Source organism: Eublepharis macularius, chromosome 3 (assembly GCF_028583425.1).
Source record: "Eublepharis macularius isolate TG4126 chromosome 3, MPM_Emac_v1.0, whole genome shotgun sequence".
NCBI lineage: Eukaryota > Metazoa > Chordata > Lepidosauria > Squamata > Eublepharidae > Eublepharis > Eublepharis macularius.
The window spans coordinates 180,697,751-180,720,153 of NC_072792.1; the positions used below are offsets into that span (position 1 = coordinate 180,697,751).

At 46.5% G+C, this 22,403-nt stretch overlaps 1 protein-coding gene across 1 annotated transcript in view; it reads right to left on the reverse strand.

The window, feature by feature from the left end:
* The window catches only part of MOGAT2 (monoacylglycerol O-acyltransferase 2), a 46,735-nt gene extending 35,758 nt beyond the window's left edge, over positions 1 to 10,977 (reverse strand). The window contains exon 1 of the mRNA XM_054974941.1: positions 10,812 to 10,977. Within this exon, the coding sequence (XP_054830916.1) occupies positions 10,812 to 10,905 (94 nt within the window). The 5' untranslated portion in view covers positions 10,906 to 10,977. The remainder of the gene's footprint in view (positions 1 to 10,811) is intronic.
* Between the last annotated feature and the right edge of the window lie 11,426 nt (positions 10,978 to 22,403).

Sequence of the window (22,403 nt, forward strand, 5' to 3'; positions counted from 1 at the left end):
TACTCCAGTCTAAGCCCATTGATTTCAATGGGCTTAGACAGGAGTAACTCTTCATAGGACCGCACTGTTAGAGTTAATTGAGAAATGTTAGGAAACTTATTTCTTGTTGCCTTTATTTGTTCCATCTTTGTAGGTTTTATATTAATAAGAATTTATATTTTGACATCCTGCTTCATTAAAAAGGCTAGAGTTTATTTCAATAAAAGAAAACTTTAAACTCTAAAAAGGAGACTTTGTGTCTCGTTGGAGATTATTGCAAGAAGAAACCTATAAATATTTTTTTACTGACAAGCAGCTTCTTTAAAGTAAATAATGCTGTTTTTTCAAGATCTTAATTAAGGTCTGGAAACTTCTCAGGACATGAGATAAAATCTTTAGTCTGTTCGGTGGAAGCCTTAATTAGACACGGATAGGAATCCATTACAACACCACTAGGGGTTACAGCCCCAGGCCGCTCATCTGCCGTCTCTCTTTTGGTCGGTGGCTGCTTCAGTTGACCATAGTAACCATTGCTGTTTCCATGGATAGGCAGAGGGGAGAGAGTCACGGCTGGTGCCATGCAGCCACCATTGCGCCTTGCCCTCTTGACTGTCTGATAGAGAAGGAGGGAGGAAGAGGAGGAGCCCCACATCTACTTCTGGGGGCAGCATGCATGCCAAGGGAGGAAAGAGTGACGGGCAGGCCAAGTCTTTCCAAGGGGTCCCAGTGTCGTTCAGCTCCGGACTGGAAAATTCCTGGAGATTTCGGAAGAGAGTAGGGTTTGGGGAGGGACCTCAGCCGGGTATGAGGCCGTCGAGTCCACCCTCCAAAGCAGCCATTTTCTCCAGGGGATCTGGTCTCTGTGGCCTGGAGATCAGTTGTAATTCCAGGATCCCAGGACCATCAGGCCTCAGTGACTACCCAACAATGCCATCCTCTGGTGCCAACCTTGCAACAATGCTTTAGTTCCATCCGTCAACTTCTGTCACTTCCCCCTGCCCCAAATCTGGGTTGTTCCAAAGGTTTTCCTGTCTGTAAATTGCCACAGGCAGATAGACAACTCCTAGTCAGATCTCCCCGTCCTGCACCTTTCTATAGTTCCATTCTCTGGGTATATTTTAAACTGACTCTTCAGAGATGGGGACCCAACTTGAACTTGATGTTCTGCAAAGTACCCGAAACAATGGCAAAACCCATAAACATCAAAAGATTGTACCACTGCAGCGGCGCAAATTGGACATAAGAAACCACAACATCCAGAAACCAGTGGAGGAACATTTTAATCCCCCTGGAGATACTTTTTTAGACCTGAAAACCACTGTTCTACCAGGAAAACAAATTCTAATTAGAACTAGAGCTGGTCAAGAAATGAAACACCATCTCTTCCTGGCTTCAAACAGAGACATAAGTTTCCTTATTTTATTTACTACAACTCTTAACAACTCCACAGCACCCACTTTAAATAACTTTATATAACTTCCCCGACTATTACTTTATACCAGTATCAGTTAATTTTTATCTCTGTTCTTTGCTTATCTGTTCGAACCTCTGATCTTTCTCATCGCCTATTATTTCTAAGTGTCAATTCTGTTTCAGACGTGCACGAAGGTCACATTTCAAAGTTTTTTGACAGGAATCATAGAATCATAGGATTGGAAGGGACCTCCAGGGTCATCTAGTCCAACCCCCTGCACAGTGCAGAAAATTCACAACTCACCCCCCCCCCCCCACACACACACACAGTGCCCAGAAAATGGCAAAACACCTCCAGGAGCCCAAGCCAAACTGGCCTGGGGAAAATTGCTTCCTGACTCGAAAGTAGTGATCAGCCTTACCCTGGGCATGTAAGGAGGGGCCGCGAGAACTAAGCACCGATGCAACCCTTCCTGCCCTCCCTCTCATGAGCTGCCCAGGTTCACAGAATCAGCACTGCTGTCAGATGGCCGTCTAGCCTCTGCTTAAAAACCTCCAAAGGAGGAGAGCCCACCACCTCCCGTGGAAGCCTGTTTCACTGAGGGACTGCTCTGTCAGGAAGTTCTTCCTAATATTTGGCTGAAAACTCTTTTCATTTCAACCAGTTGGTTCTGGTCCGACGTTCTGGGGCTGACAAATTTGGGGGGACCTGGGCACCCGCGAACAATGCTTCTGAGCTGGGCCAAACATAGGAAATGGTGGGAGTTGGCCAGTGGTTATAATGGTATCTTAGCGATCTCCTGCCATGTCCTGTTTTTAAAATTCACTTTTAGGACAGTCCCTTTTAAGATCTACAAATATACATACCATGTGCATAGAGCAAACTAACGGTCACAAATTCGACACTAAGAAAGGCAAAACAGAAAAGCCTGCAGGGGAACATTTTTTTAAGTTTCCCTGGACGTTCATTTACAGGAGTACTGTTTCTGCCTTATTCATAAGGGTGACTTGGTACTGAAATTTACTAAAATATGTTATCACATATGTCTTTTAGTAAAGGCACGGTTGATGTCTGTGAGCCAGGGCAGAATACAAAATAGTTACTGTGCATTCAATTTTTGAGCAATATACAGAGTTCAGAGTAGCAACAACCTTCTCACTTCAAACTCATAGCCTGTAAGTGAGTACAAGCACATGGAAATTGTAATGTGATGCAAAAGGAAGGGTTGGCAGTCCTGGACTTCAGCTGCCATAGTAACTGAGTCCCTCATGTCTTACCCCCTCCGGCCAAATCTCAGGGGGGGGGGGTTGATCCCCTCAGAGCCCCCCCCCAAAGTTTACACCTATGGGAAAACCTATGATTTTCTGAGGTGCAAACTGAGCATGTGCAGGGATTTGGCATAAGTTGAGCCTATGCAAAGTTACATGGGGATGCTCTTGTTATTATTATTTATTATTATTATTATTTGTCATTTATAGTCCACCTTTCTCACTGAGGCTCAAGGCGGATTACACAGTATGAGATTAGTACAATCACTATCAAGTACATTTCAATACAGTATCAAGGATATTTCATAAACAATGCCGTAAGGTAATTAGATACAAGTTTTAAAAGATACAGCATTAGCAAGAATCCAGTACAGAGTAGAAAAAATACTGAAGCAGAACATAATAAATTCTAGGACTAACATTAGACAACATGGAGCACTGGTGGTACATAGGAGTACATATTTAAAGCAGCAGATAATATGTAAGACAATATAGTGATGAAGTCTATGGTCCCTAATTCATTAATGAAGCATCTTCCCTACAATACAGCCCTCCCGTTTGAGTAAAAAGCCTTTTTGAATAGTTCGGTTTTACATCGTTTACAAAAAGCCAGGAGAGGGGGACTCTTCCTACTTCCTCAGACAGGTCATTCCACAGGATAGGGGCCACCACAGAGAAAGCCCGTGTATGGGCTGCTGCTGACTTCACCTGTGTGCAGCCTGGCACCTGCAGGAGACCGTGTTCAGATGAGCGAAGCTGCCGTGGAGGAACATAGGGGGAGAGGTGGTCCCGTAGGTATGCTGGACCAAAGCCATGAAGAGCTTTGTATGTAATAAGTAATACCTTGAACTGAGCACAGTAACTGATGGGTAGCCGATCTTGCTTTACCCTCACATGTACTTCAGCTTCCAGTTATAAAGGTGCATCTAAAAGTACTTCCAAATTTTGAAGCTGTTCCTTAGGGTTGCCAGTAACTAGCAGGAGATGGGGTGGGGAGAAGTTATTGGGGGCGTATACATGACTGCTGTCCCCGGCCAATGATTTTACTTCTGGCATGATCTGGGAGCAATGACATCACACCAGAGCATCGCACATGGCCCCGCCTCCATAGATCGTGACAATGGAGGCCCCTCCCTGTGATGTCACTGGCTCCTCCCTATGATGTCACTGGGCCCTGATTCTTTTAAGGACTTAGCATAGCAACGCCTCTGGCCCAGCCCCAGCTCCCCTAGGGAAATTGGAAAGTCTATGCCCTTGGGCCTTCCAGGGACTGTGCTGGCACGCTACCTACACTTTACGTAAGGTTGCAGCACAGCTTAAATGAGAATCTGAACCCATGCTCGGTTGCATAGGGAATCTCTTTGCCTCTGGAGCAACACATTTAAAGCAAGTTTTTAATCTCCTCTGCGGCACTTCACCCCTTTGGCCAGCTTTCATTGGTTCATCCACTTTCCTCGAGAAAGTCTGACCACAATTATTCAATTATCCTAATCACATCCAGACTAGGCTGTTGTAACATGCTTTACACAGAGCTGCTGTTGAAGGTAGTTTGGAATTAGGGCAGCCAGGTCTCCCGCTATAGTGGGAGAAAAATTGGTAGGGAAGTTAGACATGTGGCAATGTCTTGTTGTCATTGCGTTGGTATGACGCTCTAGGATTCACTGGAAACTCTATGGTAAAAATGTAGGGCCTTCAGGCCTTGTGTAATGTGGTCCCAACAGCTGCAGCCTGATAGCAAACAGGCCTTCTCACGTTGTATCAGCTGAAGTTTTTGGATCGTCTACAAGGGAAGCCCCATGTAGGATGAGTTAAAGTAAGCTAGATTCATCATAGCACAGACTAGCATAGCCAGGTCATCTCTGTAGAAATGGAGACAGCCTCAGAATGAAATGCAGCTGGAAAAAAGCAAGTTTTGCAACTGTATTAACCGGTTTTTCTATCTGGAAACCTGGATCCAATAAAACTCTTAACTGTGATCCAATAAACTGGATCCAATAAAACTCTTAACAGTGATGACTGTGGCACCCCATCAATTGTGGGTAAAATTACCCCAATCAGCGCAGGTAATCTTATCAGCCAGCATCACCCCAGGCTTATGTGGAAGAAATATCATTTTATTCTCCCTCAACCCCCTAATCTCTGAGGTTGTCAGTTTGCTCGCCATAGAGATCAGGGCAGGGGGGCAGATTCCCAGAGTGTCACCTGAAACACTGACATCACTTCTGGTTTTTCAACTAGAAATGGCATCGTAGCGTCACGATGAGACACCGTCCCTGCTTATTTCTGTCCCCCCAGGCCTCCTGCCCAGCTGGCAATAATTGTGATAGAGTAGCATTCTCCAGCTCATCTCAACCAGGTTTTGGTCAAAAAGGCAACGTCAAAACCCTCCTCCTTCACAAGAGATCAGACAGAGCGGAGACTTTTTTAAATTTATTTTTTAATTGACCTCACATTATCCCGCCTCAGTGCCAGTAGCGTCAGAATCAGAGAGAAAGCGAAAGGAAAGGAGGAAAATGGACAGAGAAAGTAGGAGAGAAAGCCAGATATGTATATTTCATTTCATTTATTAACTTTACAACTGACTTTTGGAGACCCAAATCAGCTTATATTGCCCTCTTCTCTATTTTATCCTCTAAACAGCCCTGTGAGGTAGGTTAGACTGAGGGTATGTGAGTGGCCCAAGGTAACCCAGCAAGCTTTCATGGCAGAGTGGGGATTTGAACCTGGGACTCCCAGATCCTAGTCTGACCCTCTAACCATTACACCTGCATATACTAACCCTAACATATATAGGCATGATACTTAAAGGGGAAGGAGTCAGGAGAACCCCCATTCCCCTAGCTTTCCAGAAAGGGTGCAAAACTGAATCATTCAAAGGGCTTTTAATTCAGAAGAACTGTATTGTAGGGAGGGGTCTCAGATGCTTCAGTAGTGAGTTAGGGACTGTAGACTTCACCACTGTGTTGCCATACATTCTATCTGTTGTGCGACTTGTGACTCAAGTATGACCCTACTGGGCAGTTATATCACATGTTGTTGGATTTCAGTCCTAAACATTGCTTATGCTCTGCTTCAACATTTCTTCAACTCTGTATTGGATTCCTGCTAATGCTATGTCTTCGTCAACTTGAATTTATCTACCAAGGACATCTGTGGAAATGCCCTTGATATTGATCGTACTAATCTCACACTATGCAATATGCCTTCACTCTCAGTGAGAAAGGCGGACTATAAATGAGATAGATAGATAGATAGATAGATAGATAGATAGATAGATAGATAGATAGATAGATAGATAGATAGATAGATAGATAGATAGATAGATAGATAGATAGATAGATAGATAGATAGATAGATAGATAGATAGATAGATAGAGGGGCTTTTTTCAGCTGGAACACGGTGGAATGAAGTTCCAGAACCTCTTGAAAATGGTCACATGGCTGGTGGCCCCGCCCCCTGATCTCCAGACAGAGGGGAGTTTAGATTGCCCTCCACGCCACTCCAGGAGCGCAAAGGGCAATCTAGACTCCCCTCTGTCCAGAGATCAGAGGGCGGGGCCACCAGCCATGTGACCATTTTCGCCGAGGACGATTTAAACTTTTAAAAACTCCCCCATTGTTCCAGCTGACCCAAAGTGATGTCATTGGCCCTGGGAGCATGTGCACACTTTGCGCATGCACATGTGGTACCAAGGGGACCACCTCCCACCAAGAGTTGCCCCCTGTGCTGGCAACCCACTGAGTTCCACCACCTCTTTTCCCAGAAAAAAAGCCATAGATAGATAGATAGATAGATAGATAGATAGATAGATAGATAGATAGATAGATAGATAGATAGATAGATAGATAGATAGATAGATAGATAGATAGATAGATAGATAGATAGATAGATAGAGGGGCTTTTTTCAGCTGGAACACGGTGGAATGAAGTTCCAGAACCTCTTGAAAATGGTCACATGGCTGGTGGCCCCGCCCCCTGATCTCCAGACAGAGGGGAGTTTAGATTGCCCTCCACGCCACTCCAGGAGCGCAAAGGGCAATCTAGACTCCCCTCTGTCCAGAGATCAGAGGGCGGGGCCACCAGCCATGTGACCATTTTCGCCGAGGACGATTTAAACTTTTAAAAACTCCCCCATTGTTCCAGCTGACCCAAAGTGATGTCATTGGCCCTGGGAGCATGTGCACACTTTGCGCATGCACATGTGGTACCAAGGGGACCACCTCCCACCAAGAGTTGCCCCCTGTGCTGGCAACCCACTGAGTTCCACCACCTCTTTTCCCAGAAAAAAAGCCATAGATAGATAGATAGATAGATAGATAGATAGATAGATAGATAGATAGATAGATAGATAGATAGATAGATAGATAGATAGATAGATAGATAGATAGATAGATAGATAGATAGATAGATAGATAGATAGATAGATAGATAGATAGATAGATAGATAGATAGATAGATAGATAGATAGATAGATAGATTCTTGACCATTGTTAGCAGCTTTCAAAAGCATAATTTCCAGCTATCTACTTTTCAGTGATTGCTATGGAAGAGGTTGCAATTTATTCACTCCTTTCCTAAAATATCAGTCTCCTGCTTTTTGGAAGTGCAAAAAAAATGACATCCCCAACTGCAGGTAATATCAATTCCATTCGCTGTGTCTTTTTCTTCCCATTTATCCCCCCCCCACCGCCTTTTCACATAGGTTAGAGAATCAACTAATAGATACCAAGTAAGCATTGCACACTGCATGCTGGGCAAACACAAGACAATGCTACTTCCCTTTGGATCGATGTCCTCAAATAGTATACAACAAAAAAACCAACCAACCAACCAACAAACATCATCATAGTTTCAGGTGGGTAGCCGTGTTGGTCTGTAATAGAAGAGCAAGATTTGGGTCCAGTAGCATTTATTACCCCGATTAATTATTGAGTTCAGTAGCACCTTAAAGACCAACTAGATTTCCAAGGTAATTGGTTGGTCTTTAAGTTTCTACTGAACCCGATAATTATTATAAAAATCAGTTTGAAACTGATGAATTCAAGAAACCTTATACAATGGGACATGGTATTTTTAGACTACCATTCTTTTGTGAATGGGCTACAGAACTCCTGAAAGAGTTTTGAGAACTCAGGTCCTGCCACCTTGTGTCCTGCCCCCCGGGACTATATTTCCCTGGAGATTTCCCAAAGGCGGTACCTAAATGTCTTTCAAGAGCATTGTAAGACCTTTGACCTTGACTGTGGGCCAAAGCTAACTCTTGATATTTTAGTAGATAATTAATAAAGTTTTTTAAATCAACACTTCATTCAGTGTCTTTTATAAACTGTAGTCCACCCCAAGCATTTGAGATCAGATAGCAGGAAGGCTGAAATAAATAAATGACCAAGCTGCTTAGCTGCTGCCACCCCGAAATACTAATGAACATTTATTAAAGTTGCAACAGCATGCTAAGATTACAAACTCCCACAAGGGCTTCCTACTCGGTTGATACACTTTGTTTAAGGCTTACTGCTTTGATAGTTCTTTCACAAGGAAAGTGTTTTGGCACCCTCTTATCGCTGTCGCAATTCCATGATTATTATAAGCAATGCACAAGCGCTCTTTTGCTCCCATCACAGTCCAATCACAAGCGGCTAGCCTCACCCTTGAGCATTCAAAGAATGCTTGCTTGGTATCGAGCATATTTCATTATTCTAGTGCCAATGTTTGGCATTCGTGCATTCATACACTGTTTTCTCAGGGCTGTCATTGTCAGAATTAGTTTACAAAAGAGGTGTTTTCTTTGGTTGTCTACCTCCAGCTTGCAGGAAGAGGGAGTTTAGTTTCTTATCTCTCTAGTATTCTACCCTCACATATTTTACTGGCTGGATCCCCAAACTGACTATATTCACAATAAATTGCAAGCATTTTGCACATTCCTGCACTGCCACCTGGGCCTTGTAGTTCGATCCAGTGAGCTCTGAGCATGCGCTCTCATGACAGATGCTGCCAAATGATGAATATGTTTGGCAGGTCGCTGATTTTCAGAGAGGCGCAGCCGGCCTACAGTGACCCCAGCAACGCATAAATTTAGCAAAGCCAGTCCATGGTGAGCATACATACACCAACAACCGCAACGTAGAGCCGAACTAAACGTGACGAGTTACTAGAGTTCAACACGTGTCTGCTTACCTCAAGGTTTGATGGGAAGTGTAGAAAATATAGGCATCCTTGCAGCTTTAAGTTTAATGTTTACAGAGTGGCAGGGAGGGAAGCATAGGCATGGGGCTCTTGCCAGGCTTCCCCTTCCCCTCTGCTGGGTGTGTGGGGGGGTTTCAGGGCCCCTCTCCTGCCCCCCTTCCCTGCACAGCAGACAGAACGCCTGGCTGCTGCAAGCTGCTAGCATGGCTTTGGGTGGGGGCCGGGCAAAGAGGTCAGCAGACAGGGTGCCTGGAGTGTCGGGTCCTGCCCAAAGCCATGCCATGCAGCCCGGAGCTGCATAGCCTGGTGTAGCTCTGCGGGGGCTGGGCGAGTGGGGGGGGGGGAGATGCAGCAATGCTCTGGGAGAATGGGGGGAAAGGCAGAGCGACACCAGACTATGCAGCTCCAGGCTTCGGGTGGAGGCCAGTCAAACGGGGGGGGGGAGATGCAGTAATGCTCCGGGCACCCTGTCTGCTGACTTCTTTGCCCAGCCTCTGCCTGAAGCTGTGCTAGCAGCTAGCAGAAGCCAAGTGCCCTGTCTGCTGTGCGGGGAAGGGGGAGCAGAAGAGGGGCCCTGAAACCCCCCCCCCCCACACACACACCCAGCGGAGGGGAAGGGGGCACCCAGCAAGAGCCCCACGCCTACACTTCCCTCCCTGTCGCTCTGCAAACGTTAAATTTAAAGCTGCAAGGATGCCTACACTTCCTACACTTCCCACGAAACCTTGAGGTAAGCAGACACGTGTTGAACTCTAGTAACTCGTCACGTTTAGTTCGGCTCGTAGCCAGATGCATCCTGAATGTGACCCATTGCACAAGCAAGAATCCGCTCAAAATACTGGAAACTTGAAATGGCAAAGAGGCGGAACATGAGAATGTGGAACACGCACAATACTTGAACTGACAGAAAACATCATTGCAAGTGTAACAACAACGAAAGGGAAGCTCCCGGAACAATTCCAGAAAAACACAAACCGGAGAGCAAGGAAAGTCTGATATATATATATAAGGTTATTATTCAATCAAAGTGCAAAAGTGCAAGATTGTGCAAAATGCTCTGCAAGATACAGTACAATTATGCTGAGTGATTTATAAATTACTCAAAAACAAGAACATCTGTCGCGAGAACAGTCATTGATTCATATAAATATACATTCAAAAAAGGGGAGTGTACAATGGGGGACTGCCTTTCCCCCATTGTACACTCCCCTTTTTTGAATGTATATTTATATGAATCAATGACTGTTCTCGCGACAGATGTTCTTGTTTTTGAGTAATTTATAAATCACTCAGCATAATTGTACTGTATCTTGCAGAGCATTTTGCACAATCTTGCACTTTTGCACTTTGATTGAATAATAACCATCATTGCAAGTGTGGCAACTCTGATTTTCCAGCATCTTATTTGGAAAATCAAACCATCTCTCCTTACTGCTCCGATATCAGTGTACACAGCATTGCAGCATAAAACACAGACAGGTCTCTGCACCCACAGCACTTACAATCTACAGTCTGCTCTTGAATGAAACAGGTAACACTGATGTAACCTCCAATGCCAGAAAAAAAACTCACATATTAAATCTATGCATGTCTGGATACTGTTAAATGAGCAGGTCTGAGAGAACCTTTATCGATGTATTGTCGAAGGCTTTCACGGCCGGAGAACGATGGTTGTTGTGGGTTTTCCGGGCTGTATTGCCGTGGTCTTGTATTGCCGTGGAACTACAATGCCAAGACCACGGCAATACAGCCCAGAAAACCCACAACAACCATAGAACCTTTATCCTTCACCAATCTTTCCTTTTGCATAGAACTGGAGTTCCTCTATGTAATCTTAACGGTCCAAGGGCTTGTAGAAATGATCTTACAGCTACCATATCTTCCCTCCCGCCTCCCTCTGCCCTCACTGCTGCGAAAAGACAGAGTCCGTTGCAAGCAAAACGGGAAGATTCACAAACTCTTTTACCTAGCCCCAAGAAACTGAAGACCCACTGAACGACCGAAGCCGTCTGAAGCCTTCTCCGGAGAGGGGTTGCGAGTGGAGCAAATTCAATCTTCATCCTGAGGGGTCGAGGTGTATGCCTTAAAAGGCTGAGGAATCTCTTCAGGCAGAGAAAGCTGCTGAGAGCAAAGTCTCTGGTTTCTGTTTGCACAGTGTTCAAGGAGTAGGAAGCAATGAGTAGGAAGTTGTCTTAGGTCAGGGAAAAAGCTCCTCCCACTTTGCAATTAACTGCTCAGGTGTGAGAGTGTTCCATACTGAGGGCCAAGCTACACATGACGAATGACACTTGAACAGCAAGTGTATTTCTCCCTGTTCACTTGCCCTCCACTCAATCCACTTGCCGTTCAAGTGTCATTCGTCATGTGTAGCTTGGCCCTGAGTGTACAGTCAAGGACTTTGATTTGAGCTAATATTTTGCTTCAGGCTCGACTCGTGACACACTGTGAGTATGGCCTTCTCCACTCTACGGTTGCTAACCTCCATGTGGGGTCTGGAAATTACCCAGAATTACAGCACATCTCCAGATCAGTTCCCCTGGAGAAAATGGTGGCTTCAGAGTGTGGATTCTATAGCATTATACCTCACTGAGGTCCCTCCCGAAACCCTGGTATCCTCAGTTCCTCTGGAGGGTGAACTCTATGGTATACCATAGAGTCTAGGAAAAATGGAAGTCCTAGAATGGCATTGCGATTCAATTAAGCTGTCTCTCCTTCTCAGGGCTCATTTTGAGGGGGAACATGCAGGAACACAGTTCCAGCAGTTCCCCAAAGAGGTCCCATGTCAGGTGGCCCCGCCCACCTGACTCTTGGCTATTTTGGGCCCGTTTCAGCCTGGATTGGGGCTGAAACGGCTCAGATTGGGCCTCTGACAGGTGGTAGATCACTCTCCCACTCAGCAGCGGCCCGATCCTGACCATTTGGGGCCCCTTTTCGGCCATTTTCAGCCCCTTTTTGCCAACAACAACAACTGTGCTTATATACCACTCTTTTAAACAGATTAGTGCCTGGGTGAGGCACTAATCTGTTTAGAAGAGTGGTATATAAGCACTGTTGTTGTTGTTGTTGTTATTTAGTGGTATCACTGGATTTGCAGCTGAATGTCTAATCACAGACCAATTAATGAGACTTACTTTTGATTAACATTAGCTGCAGGCTGCAGAATGCAGAATGCGACTTCACAGGCTTGTCGCTCTGCTCAAGGAGATGTTTGTGCTGCTAACAATCGTCCAAGCCCCCGTGCGATTCCTATTTTTCCTTAACACAGAAGGAGCAGGGACCAGCAGGGCTTTTGTTAGTCGAGGTACATAAGAGCCTCTTGTGTAGGCAGACAGGCTTGCTGTCAATGTGTTCGACAGCAATCGAGGCTTTGTCAAGCGGAGATTCCAGCTCTATAACGGAGCAGAGGCTAATCGAAGGGGGAAGCCATACAGGACTGGAAGATGGAGAGAGAATCTTCCCAGCACTGCTAATTTACCTAGCAACAGGGCTTTTTTTTCTGGGAAAAGGACTGTGCCGGGCAATCTAAACTCCCCTGTCTGGAGATCAGGGGGAGGGGTCACCGGCCATGTGACCATTTTCAAGAGGTGCCGGAACTCTGTTCTATTCCATCTGAAAAAAAGCCCTGCCTAGCAAGGTTGCCAAATTTTCAACTGGCCCATGCAGCTGTGCTCTGTGGGATTCTTTTCCCACCTGTACACCAATCCACTGTTAAAAGACATGCCTACAGAGGCTGTTTGAAAAGACGGCAACTCTATTTCACAGGGCCTGTAAAATGGAGATGTTCCGCCGGGCCTTTGGCTGAGTACCAGCGGGTGTCCTCCTTCTTCCATCTAAGACCACTACTTCTTCTGGGGCTGCCCTCGGCCATCTGCTATGCCCGTATACAGACTCCCAATATTTGTCTAAACAGCCTGCTCTTGGACTATTTTAATGATTTTTTAAAAAATTATTGTTGATTTTATGTTTTTTGTGATTTTAATGTATATTTTGATGTTGTTAGCCGCCCTGAGCCCATTTGTGGGGAGAGTGGGGTGTAAATCGAATAAAATAAATTAATAAATAATAAATATTGCTTAGTGAAGACATTACTTAGGAGTTTTGCTCCCAGTATGGAATGCTAAAAACTGACTCCGTTGTTGTTTCTCTGTTTTGCATCGCAAACATTACTCGGTTTGTGTTTCTGTTTTGCATTGCCGGCCTCTGAAATTCCAGAAGCATTAAATCTGGATCCAAATGTCGAACGGTAACATTTCCATCTCCAGTGAGAAACACTGCAAGACGGGACCTTTGCAGGAGCAAAACGGTGGACCCATTCCAGAACGCGTCTCTTCCCGCAATGAGCCCTGATATCAGCAGTGCAAAGTGCACATATTATTTTGCTCCCACTGATTTGTGCAGCTCAAACTACTGTTAAGAGCACAAGTAGGGCCGGCCCAAGGGCCTGGATGCCCCCTCCCACCAGTGGCCTGGACTCATTCCACCTCCCCCACCCCCAATTGGCTTGCTCGGGTTTGCCCTGCACTATTGGCTGGCCAACCAGCCTGGGCATGAAGTAGGCACACGGCAAGCCATCCACTAGCCATGATAAACACATTACAAGCTGCCTGCCAGTCAGCCAGCCTAGGTGGACACATCCTGAGCATCACCTCAGGCACATGCCAAAGTGCCAGCTGATTAGCCGGCCTAAAAATGGGCAGGCCTGCCCTGAACCACCTGCTGTGGTGGAGCCAGGCCACCGCGGGGCTGCCCCTGGTGACTCCACCCTTTGATGCCTTAAGCAATAGCCAAGGGAGGTTTAGCGGGCAAACCCAGCCAGGTTTCCTTCTGTGCCTTATCAAAGATGTACAGTCAGTCTCTGATGAACCAGTTTTGGAATGGGCGGGTCATCTTTCCCAACTCTTCTCCTTATCTGCTTGGCAAAGAGGGAGGGAGGGAGGGAGGAACAAAGGAAGGGAGGGAGGCAGGCATGGAAGGAAGCAGGGCTGGATCGACGGTGAGGGGGGCACGGGGGGTAGTCTGCCCCCAGCGCTGTCAAAGAGGGGGTGCCAGGCACAGCGGCCAGCCACCGGGAACACGCGGATGGCTCAGCAGAGGCCTCGGAGCCCGACCGCGCCATTTGCCTGCCCCGAGGGCAGGGGGTGTGCAGCAAGCCTGCTGCCCCGTCAGCGTGCCACCTGGCATGCCACGGAGCTGGTGGCGGCAGCTTGGGCGGCTAGGAGGCCACCCATGCTATTCACCTGCCCCGCTGAGGGGGCAGCCAGCTTGCCGCACACCCCATCCTATGGGGCAGGCAAATGGCACAGGTGACCTCCCAGCCACCCGTGTTGCCACCACAAGCTCTGCGGCGTGCCGGGGCAGCCGGCTTGCCATGCGGGCAGCGTGCTCTGGCCCTGCATGATGATGCCACAGAAATGACATCATCATGCAGCACCAGGAGTGTGTGTGCACACAGTGCACGCGTGGGGCCAGACTTGGGTTGCCCTGGGCATCAGCAACCCTAGATCCAGCCGTGGACGGAAGGAAGGAAGGAAGGCGAGAGTGTACCAACCATTCCACGATGATTCCCAGTTTCTTGTTGGCATAATTCTCTCCTCCAACCTCTCAAGGGAGACAAATCACTCAAGCAGGGCTTATTGTGGGGGGACACATTTTTAAAGAGGGAAGATGGGAAACAGCTGCTTCCAGAGTGCAGTTGGGCGCTTACTCCACCCTCACAACTTCTTTTTCCTCCCTGATGTGTATACTGTTTATCGGGGTAAATTGACCCTTCAATTGATTGGAAAACTTCCTTGGGGGCTCCTGACCCGGAGGGCTGAATCATAGAATCATAGGCAATAATCAAGCATATTCTGCCACCCTGCTAGCTCCTGGACCCTTTTGACACCCTAAACTTCTCCTTCTATCTCTGGCAAGCCTTCGTTTTCCCAGTCTCAATACATCACAAGATCACCTTTCTACCTGCCCAGGTGAGTTCACCCAAAATGTACACTTCGACAAATGAAGGCTTGGCCCCATTTGATGAGGAAAGGCTGACGTCTGCAAAGCTGAAGTGAAGGAACGGCGGTTTTCCTGATAAGCCCTCGATTGTGCTACATTTCAAAGTCTGAAGGTTCGGAAACCTTTTCAGGACCTTTCCCGGATACGCTCTTGGCAACACGCCCAGAGCTAGATTGGGGCGGCGGGCGGGTGGAAAGTAAAGGCATACTGCCGCGATGGCAGAAAAGTAACTTAACGTGATGGAATAAATAATGTGCCGCACTGGGAGAGCCGGGTTCAAATCTCCACTCTGCCATAAAGCTTGCTGGGTGAACTTAACCCAGCCCCTCTCTCAGAGCCTAACCTACCTCACAGGGTTGTTGTTGTGAGGATAAAGTTGTTGGAAGTGAAGGATTGTTCAGTGTCTCTGTGTACCAAACACAGAATGGACAATAGAGCTAGCAAGCTTGATCGGGCAGCTTCCCGTGTATCTGTCCTCTTCTCTTCTTTGAGGCTACTTCTTTAATTAGCTAGAATGCTACTCTTAGGATCTTCTTTTTTTTTAATAAAATTTTATTGGTGAGTGGAAAAACAAAAGAAATTTTTCCAAATTTAACACATATAATCCCATTTTCCCCCCTTACTCTGTCCCCCACCCTTTTCCTCCCCCCTCCCTATTGACTTCCAACAGCTTTCCAACCCTTAACCCTTCTTATTACTTAAATCTATTTCATTTATATTTTCCTACCAACTTTGAATCATAATATCTCTTACTCTAAGCACATTCTTATTCTTTTACATAAACTCTATCAAACATACTATCAATATAGTATATCTCATATCAATATAACATAACAATATAGTATAATATATAGAAGTCTGATCCACTAACCCGTTATTTTATGTTATATATCATATATAGTATATCTCATTGAGATATCTATTTACCCCTTCTCATTATCTCATATATTCAATGTAAAATTCCCTTAAATATTATATTAGCTTAGATTATAATTACATTCCCCCTAAATGGTAAGATCCCTTCTCTCTTCTCATTGCAACATTGTTTTTTTTTAAAAAAATTTCAAACTGCCACAGTTCTCCTTTTACATCCCGCTTTTTTTCCAAAAATTGTTTCAATTTCCCCCAATCAACAATATATTGTCCTAGGTCAAGATCTTTAAGTCTACTCTTAGGATCTTTATTCATTTATTTATGTCATTTATAGCCTGCCTTTCTCACTGAGACTCAAGGCGGATTACCCAGTGCGAGATTAGTGCAGTCAAAATTAAGGACATTTCCATAAACGATGCCATATTTATTTTATTTGGGCAGGAATCTGGAATTGACCCCCATCTTGGGACAGTTATTATCTGTTATTGATTTTATGATAAAATGTTGTTTTATGAATTGTTTTAATATTTGTATTATATTTTTATAACTGCTGTACCTCGCCCTGAGCCCGCTTGTGGGAAGGGCGAGTTAGAAATGCAATAAATAAAAAATAAATAAAAAATAAATAAAAAATAAAAATGAAATTATTATTATTATTATTATTATTATTATTATTATTATTATTATTATTTATGGCATTTATAGTCCGCCTTTCTCCCTGAAACTCAAGGTGGATTACACAATCTGAGATTAGTACAGTCAATCTCAGGAACATTTCCATAAATAATACCATAGGGTAAACAAATATAAGTTCACAAAGACATAGCATTAGCAGAAATCCAATACAACGTAGTGGTGAGGTCTGTGGTTCCTAACTCATTAGCGGATCACCTGAGATCCCCTCCCTACTATCCAGCCCTCCTATCTGAGTTTTTGAATAATTCAGCTTTGCATTGTTTGTGGAAAGCCAGGAGTGTGGGGGCTCTCCTGACCCCCTCGGGCAGGCCCTTCCATAGCACAGGGGCCACCACAGAGAAAGCCCGTGTATGGGCTGCTGTCGATTTTGCCCATGTGCAGTGTGGCACCTGCAGGAGACCCTGTTCAGAAGAGTGAAGCTGCCATGGAGGGGCATAGGGAGGGAGGCGGTCCCCTAGGTATGCTGGGCCAAGGCCATGAAGAGCTTTGTAAGTGATAACCAATTCCTTGAATTGAGCATGGTAGCTGATAGGTAGCCAATGGAGTGACTGTAGGATGGGAGTGATGTTGATGCTCCTGCTCGCTCCTGAGAAATAAATACAAGTTTACAAAGACATAGTATTAGCAAGGATCTAATACAGAGTTATCAGACTCCAGGTAGGGCCTGCACATCTTCCGAGATTATAACTGATCTCCAGACCACAGAAATCACTTCTCTTGGACAAAATGGCCGCTTTAAAGGGGGGAAGGGGACGGTATGGCATTATACCCTGCTGTGGTGCCTCCTTTCTCCAGACCCCACTCTCTCCTGCTCCTCTTCCAAATCTCCAGACATTTCCCAGCCTGGAATTGGGAACTGTATTTCAGCGGTTCTTTCCTTCTGGCTAATTCCTTCTCTTCTCACTGCTTTGTCTAGCCACCATGAGGACAAGAAATGGGCACTCTGCAATGTCTCTCTATCCTAGCCTAGCTAGCTAGTGAAAATGCTTTCTCTACTTTTCGCATCCAAGGACGGAGTTCCTTCACAACAAAGGGCTTCCCTCTCTCTCCCAAAGCAACAAGCTGCCTATTGATGATTTCACAAGCAGCACAAACCAAGCGGCAGGGGGTACTGTGGGTGTCATTATTATCGTATCATATGCCAACTGCTCAGATATAGAGAGCCAGATATAGAAAACCAGTTTGGTGTAGTGGTTAAGAGCAGCAGGACTGTAATCTGAAGAGCCGGGTTTGATTCCCCACTCCTCTGCTTGAAGCCAGCTGGGTGGCCTTGGGTCAGTCACAGCTCTCTTAGAGCTCTCTCAGCCCCACCTATCTCACAGGGTGATTGTTGTGAGGATAATAACAACACACTTAATAAACTGCTCTGAGCGGGCATTAAGTTGTCCTGAAGGGCAGTATATAAATTGAATGTTGTTATTGTTATATAGGCTAAGGGCAGCTCTTCGTAGGAAATCTTAGGGACCTCAAATATAGGCAATTCTTTCTACAGAGGTGTAATGGAAAGAGAGCTGAGCTGAAAACCAAATTAAAAATGTGTATTGAGTTTCCTGCAAAGAGGGTCCAATTCCCTGTTGAGGGGGGGGGGGGAACCCAGCAGATAATCACCAACTGCTCTTACTGATATTTGATGGTCAATAATTGACGGTCAATTTTCTCTAACAAGAGCACTTCCTTGGCTCCCTTCCCCACATCAAAAAAATAGAGGAGAGCCTTCATTTTGTAAGTCTGGGGGCATAGAGAGATTTCTCTGTCTGCCATCCCTGGAACATTTCTTTTAATCCCTCCCTTTCACATCACCCGTATGGCAATAAACCTCTACCTGTCCTCGTAACCCCCCCTGAAAAACTACAAAAAGAAGCCTCAAAGCTTAAGCTTTTCCAACCCTTAGGTCACCTTAGTGTTCCTTTTCTGCCCTTTCTCAAGCGCCAAGAAACATTTTCTTAAGAAGCCGCTCCCAGAAGTCCTGTGCAGCTTTTCAAGATTTACCAGGCAAAGTGCCCGCTCTACTATTGTTTAGGAACAACCTACAAAGGTTTTATATTTTCTCTAAATCAGTCTCTAGCTGTTCTCCATTTCTTGAACCCTGTGTGACAGAGATGTGTGTGTATGTGTGACACAGACAGTTGTGTGCCTGCGTGGTGACGATAGGCTTGTCTCGTCTAGACAGCATCTACTTTTTAAGGTGGCGCTGCTGCCTGAACTATGCTCTCCATTTCCTTATGGTGGAAAAAGCCCGTGAGGCCTTAGACCCCACATCGAGGAATAGATGATATTCCTTTGCGTGGCCCAGCCAGAAACACACTCGGAGCTTCTGTTGCTCATAATGCCCCTGGCTCTTTAATAATCCATCATCCACCTTTCAAGATCCTAGATGGGCATGCCACGGTATATTAAAGGCGGGCAGGGGGTTTAATTAATTCTTCTCTGTGCCTTTATTCTTTGCACGGCACTGTTGTTCACCCAGATTTCGGTTGCCTAGGGATCTGTCCAACGATTTTTAGTACTGAAAAAAAATGCTTGCCTGGGAAAAAGCGAGATGACAGCTGGGGTGCTGTCCAGCATTCTTTACATGAGACACACACACACACAGAGTTTAGCAGCCTAGTGAAAAGTGACAACACAGTGTGTAGTAAGAGAGAATCTGACTAATTCCTCCAAGAGGAAACTGGGATAGCCCCCAGGGCTGGCTTTGTGCACAAATGTGAGCAAGAAATGAGAACAGGCCTTTGCGGTTTGTGTGTGTGTTCCTGGTTTTTGTGTGTTTGTCTCTGTCTGAATTCTGGGGGAGGCTCTTAACAATTAGAAGATTTGTTCTCACCGTACATGCAAGAAATTAGATCTGATTTAAATGCTGTGGGTTTGGAGGTGGGGGAAACCCACAGAATTTGGCACTCGTACCATTTCCTACTGCTTCACACAATGGCTAGCTGACTTCTTTCAGCTGTACACACATTTTGTGTCACTTTTCAGGGTTGTAGGAGTGGCAAGAAGGGGGCTGTGTGCCACCTGAGGAAGGGACCTGGAACCTGGCTGCATCTCAGCGTCTGGTGCGGATTCAAAAGGGTATCAACCCTTAAGGAAAAATCAGCCATTGAGGGGGGAAAAGGGAGGACTGAATAAAAGATAGTGAAAGGTGGCAGTCAGTTTGTGTGAGGTGCCAGCAATGTGCAATGGCTATAAACCGCCCAGAGCCTTCTGGTGTGGGGAGGGCGGAATATAAATCTAATAAATTAAATAATGTTGCCCAAGGACATGAGAGACCCAGGTTCGAATCTCCACTCTGCCATGGAAGCTCGCTGGGTCACCTTGGGCCAATCACCCCTTTCAGCATAACCCACCGCACAAGGTGAGGTTCAAACAGAGTAAGGGAGAATAGTGTTGTAAGCTGCTTTGGCTGCCTGTTGGGGAGCAAAGTGGCCTATAAATATTAAATAATATTTTAGCCATCTTCACCAGCTTTCTTTGTCTTCTAATTTCTCAACATATTGAAACTGTCAAGAGGGCTTCTTTTCCCCGCCATTATCTATTCTCTCTCTCTTTCTCCGTTAGTGGCTAATTGTCTCCAGGAGATGATAGAATTCTACTCTCTGTGTCTGAAACCCTAGAATAATTAGCCACTAAAGGAAAGCTAAGATGCATATTTGATTTTTATAGACTATCTATATAATGTATTGTCGAAGGCTTTCACGGCCGGAGAATGATGGTTGTTGTGGGTTTTCCGGGCTGTATTGCCGTGGTCTTGGCATTGAGGAACTACAATGCCAAGACCACGGCAATACAGCCCGGAAAACCCACAACAACTATCTATATAATATTTATTACAGGCACCTGGCCAGAAGGTCTACCTCTTCCCTGTGAATTTGCCTCCACAACTTCAGACCCCTGTAGCCTTCTTACTTACAGTGAAATCCTAAGCAGAGTTACTCCAATCTTAGCTCATACAATGGGCTTAGACTGGAGTAACTCAATGTAGGATTTCATTGTTCGTCTGCCTCTGCAAAGATTCGGAATTCTCCCCAGAGAACCCTACTTTTCCATGTTGCGGAAAGAAGTGGCACAACCCTCAGGTGGCAAGGTGGATTTCAGGGTGTAGGAGAGGAGGGCCATTTTTCAGCGCTCATTCATGTTTTTTAAAAAATCCCTGTATGCTAAAAAATAATCAAGGAGAAAGATTTTTAGCCCAGTCCCTGCAATGCTCATTTTCTACTTGCAGGGAGATAGGAATTTGGTTTTCCCCTAGGGAAATATTTAAAGATGAAAGAAAAATCTATCTGAAGTACTATAATCCATCCCGAGGAACTCTAGTCCCTTCTGTTCTTGCTTGTATTGACTGGTTCTCAGAGATGGACTTCTTACCTCCGGACTTCACGTGCAGCAGAATGAAAGGACAGCATGGACTAAACCACTTCAGAAGGCAGGTGGGACCTGGAAGACAAACACCATTTATTCCAGCACAAGTTTTTGTGAGCCAGAGCTCACGCCATCAGATGCATGAAGCCGGTGTGGTCTCTCAGGTGCCACTGGCCCCCAATCCTCCAACAAGGCTACTGACCTGAAACTCGTTGAGCACTCTGACCCCTACGCCACATGGGCTGTCTTCTGCAACAAAAGTCTGCATCCATCCATCCATCCATCCATCCATCCATCCATCCATCCATCCATCCATCCATCCATCCATCCTTCCTTCCTTCCTTCCATGGCTCTGTCTTTACTTACTTTAATGATACTGCTGGTTTGGCCAACTGGCTTTGACTTCCTTCCTCCCTCCCTTCTTTCCTCACTCCTTCCTTCCTCCCTTCCTTCTATCTATCTATCATCTATCTTCACTTACTTTAATGATACTGCCCCTTGACTCCCTTCCTTCTTTCCCCCTCCCTTTCTCCTATCTATCTATCTATCTATCTATCTATCTATCTATCTATCTATCTATCTATCTGTCTGTCTGTCTGTCTGTCTGTCTGTCTGTCTGTCTGTCTGTCTGTCTGTCTGTCTGTCTGTCTGTCTCCTAATTTCCTTCCTTCCTCCCCACTTCCAACTTCCCCCTCTTCCTTCCTTCCTTCCTTCCTTCATCCCTTCTTTCCTCCCTCCTCCCTTCCCTCATCTGTCTTTACTTACTTTGATGATACTGCTCCTTGACTCCCTTCTTTCCTCCTCCCTTTCTCCCATCCATCCATCCATCCATCCGTCCGTCCGTCCGTCCGTCCGTCCATCTCCTAGATTTGCTTCCTTCCACCCCCCTTCCAACCCCCCCTCTTTCTCCCTCCCTCCCTGCGAATTTCCACCCGCCTCCAGAGAATCCCACCCGCCCCCCCTGCAGCCCCCCCGTCTCCCGGCCGGGCGGGAGAGGGTTAAGGGCCGCCTCCTCCTCCTCCTCCTCCCCCGCCTCTCCCCCCCCCCGCGCCTGCGTGCTGCCGGAGCGGCCCCTCCCCGCCGCCCGCCCGCCCCCCCCTCCTCCCAGCCTCCTCGCCGGAGCCGGCCTGGGTGGGGCCGTGTTTTCTCCGCAGCGGCGGCTGCGCCAGCCAGGCTCGCCTGGTCCTCGGGCGGCCGCGGATGCTGCGGGCGGGCGGCGGCTGCCTCTCCTGCTCCTGCTGCTGCTGCGGCTGCTGCTCCCGCGGGCCGCCTTGCCGGGCTCTGCAGCGGGCGATCCAGAGAGCGGGGCCGGCCCTGCCCCTCCCGGGCCCTGCCCTGCCAGCCGCGGGCGATGCTGGTGCAAAGCCGCTAGCGACGCCCTGAGCGCCGGGCTCGCGAGCCCACGGTCACCCCCAGTCCCTGCAAGAGTCCGGGGGTCTGCAATTGACTTTGGCCTTTGGGAAAAAGAGGTTTATTTCCCGGGGAACTCTGGTTAGCCTCGGGTCTTCCCTCGGTGCTCTTCCAGCCTCGCCTCCGCCCTTGAGGGGCATCTCTGAGCTCTTTCTCCGCCCTGGATTATTGTCTCTTAAGAACCTGCTCGTTTTGGTCCCCCAATCTATTAATGTTTGCATTCTTCTTA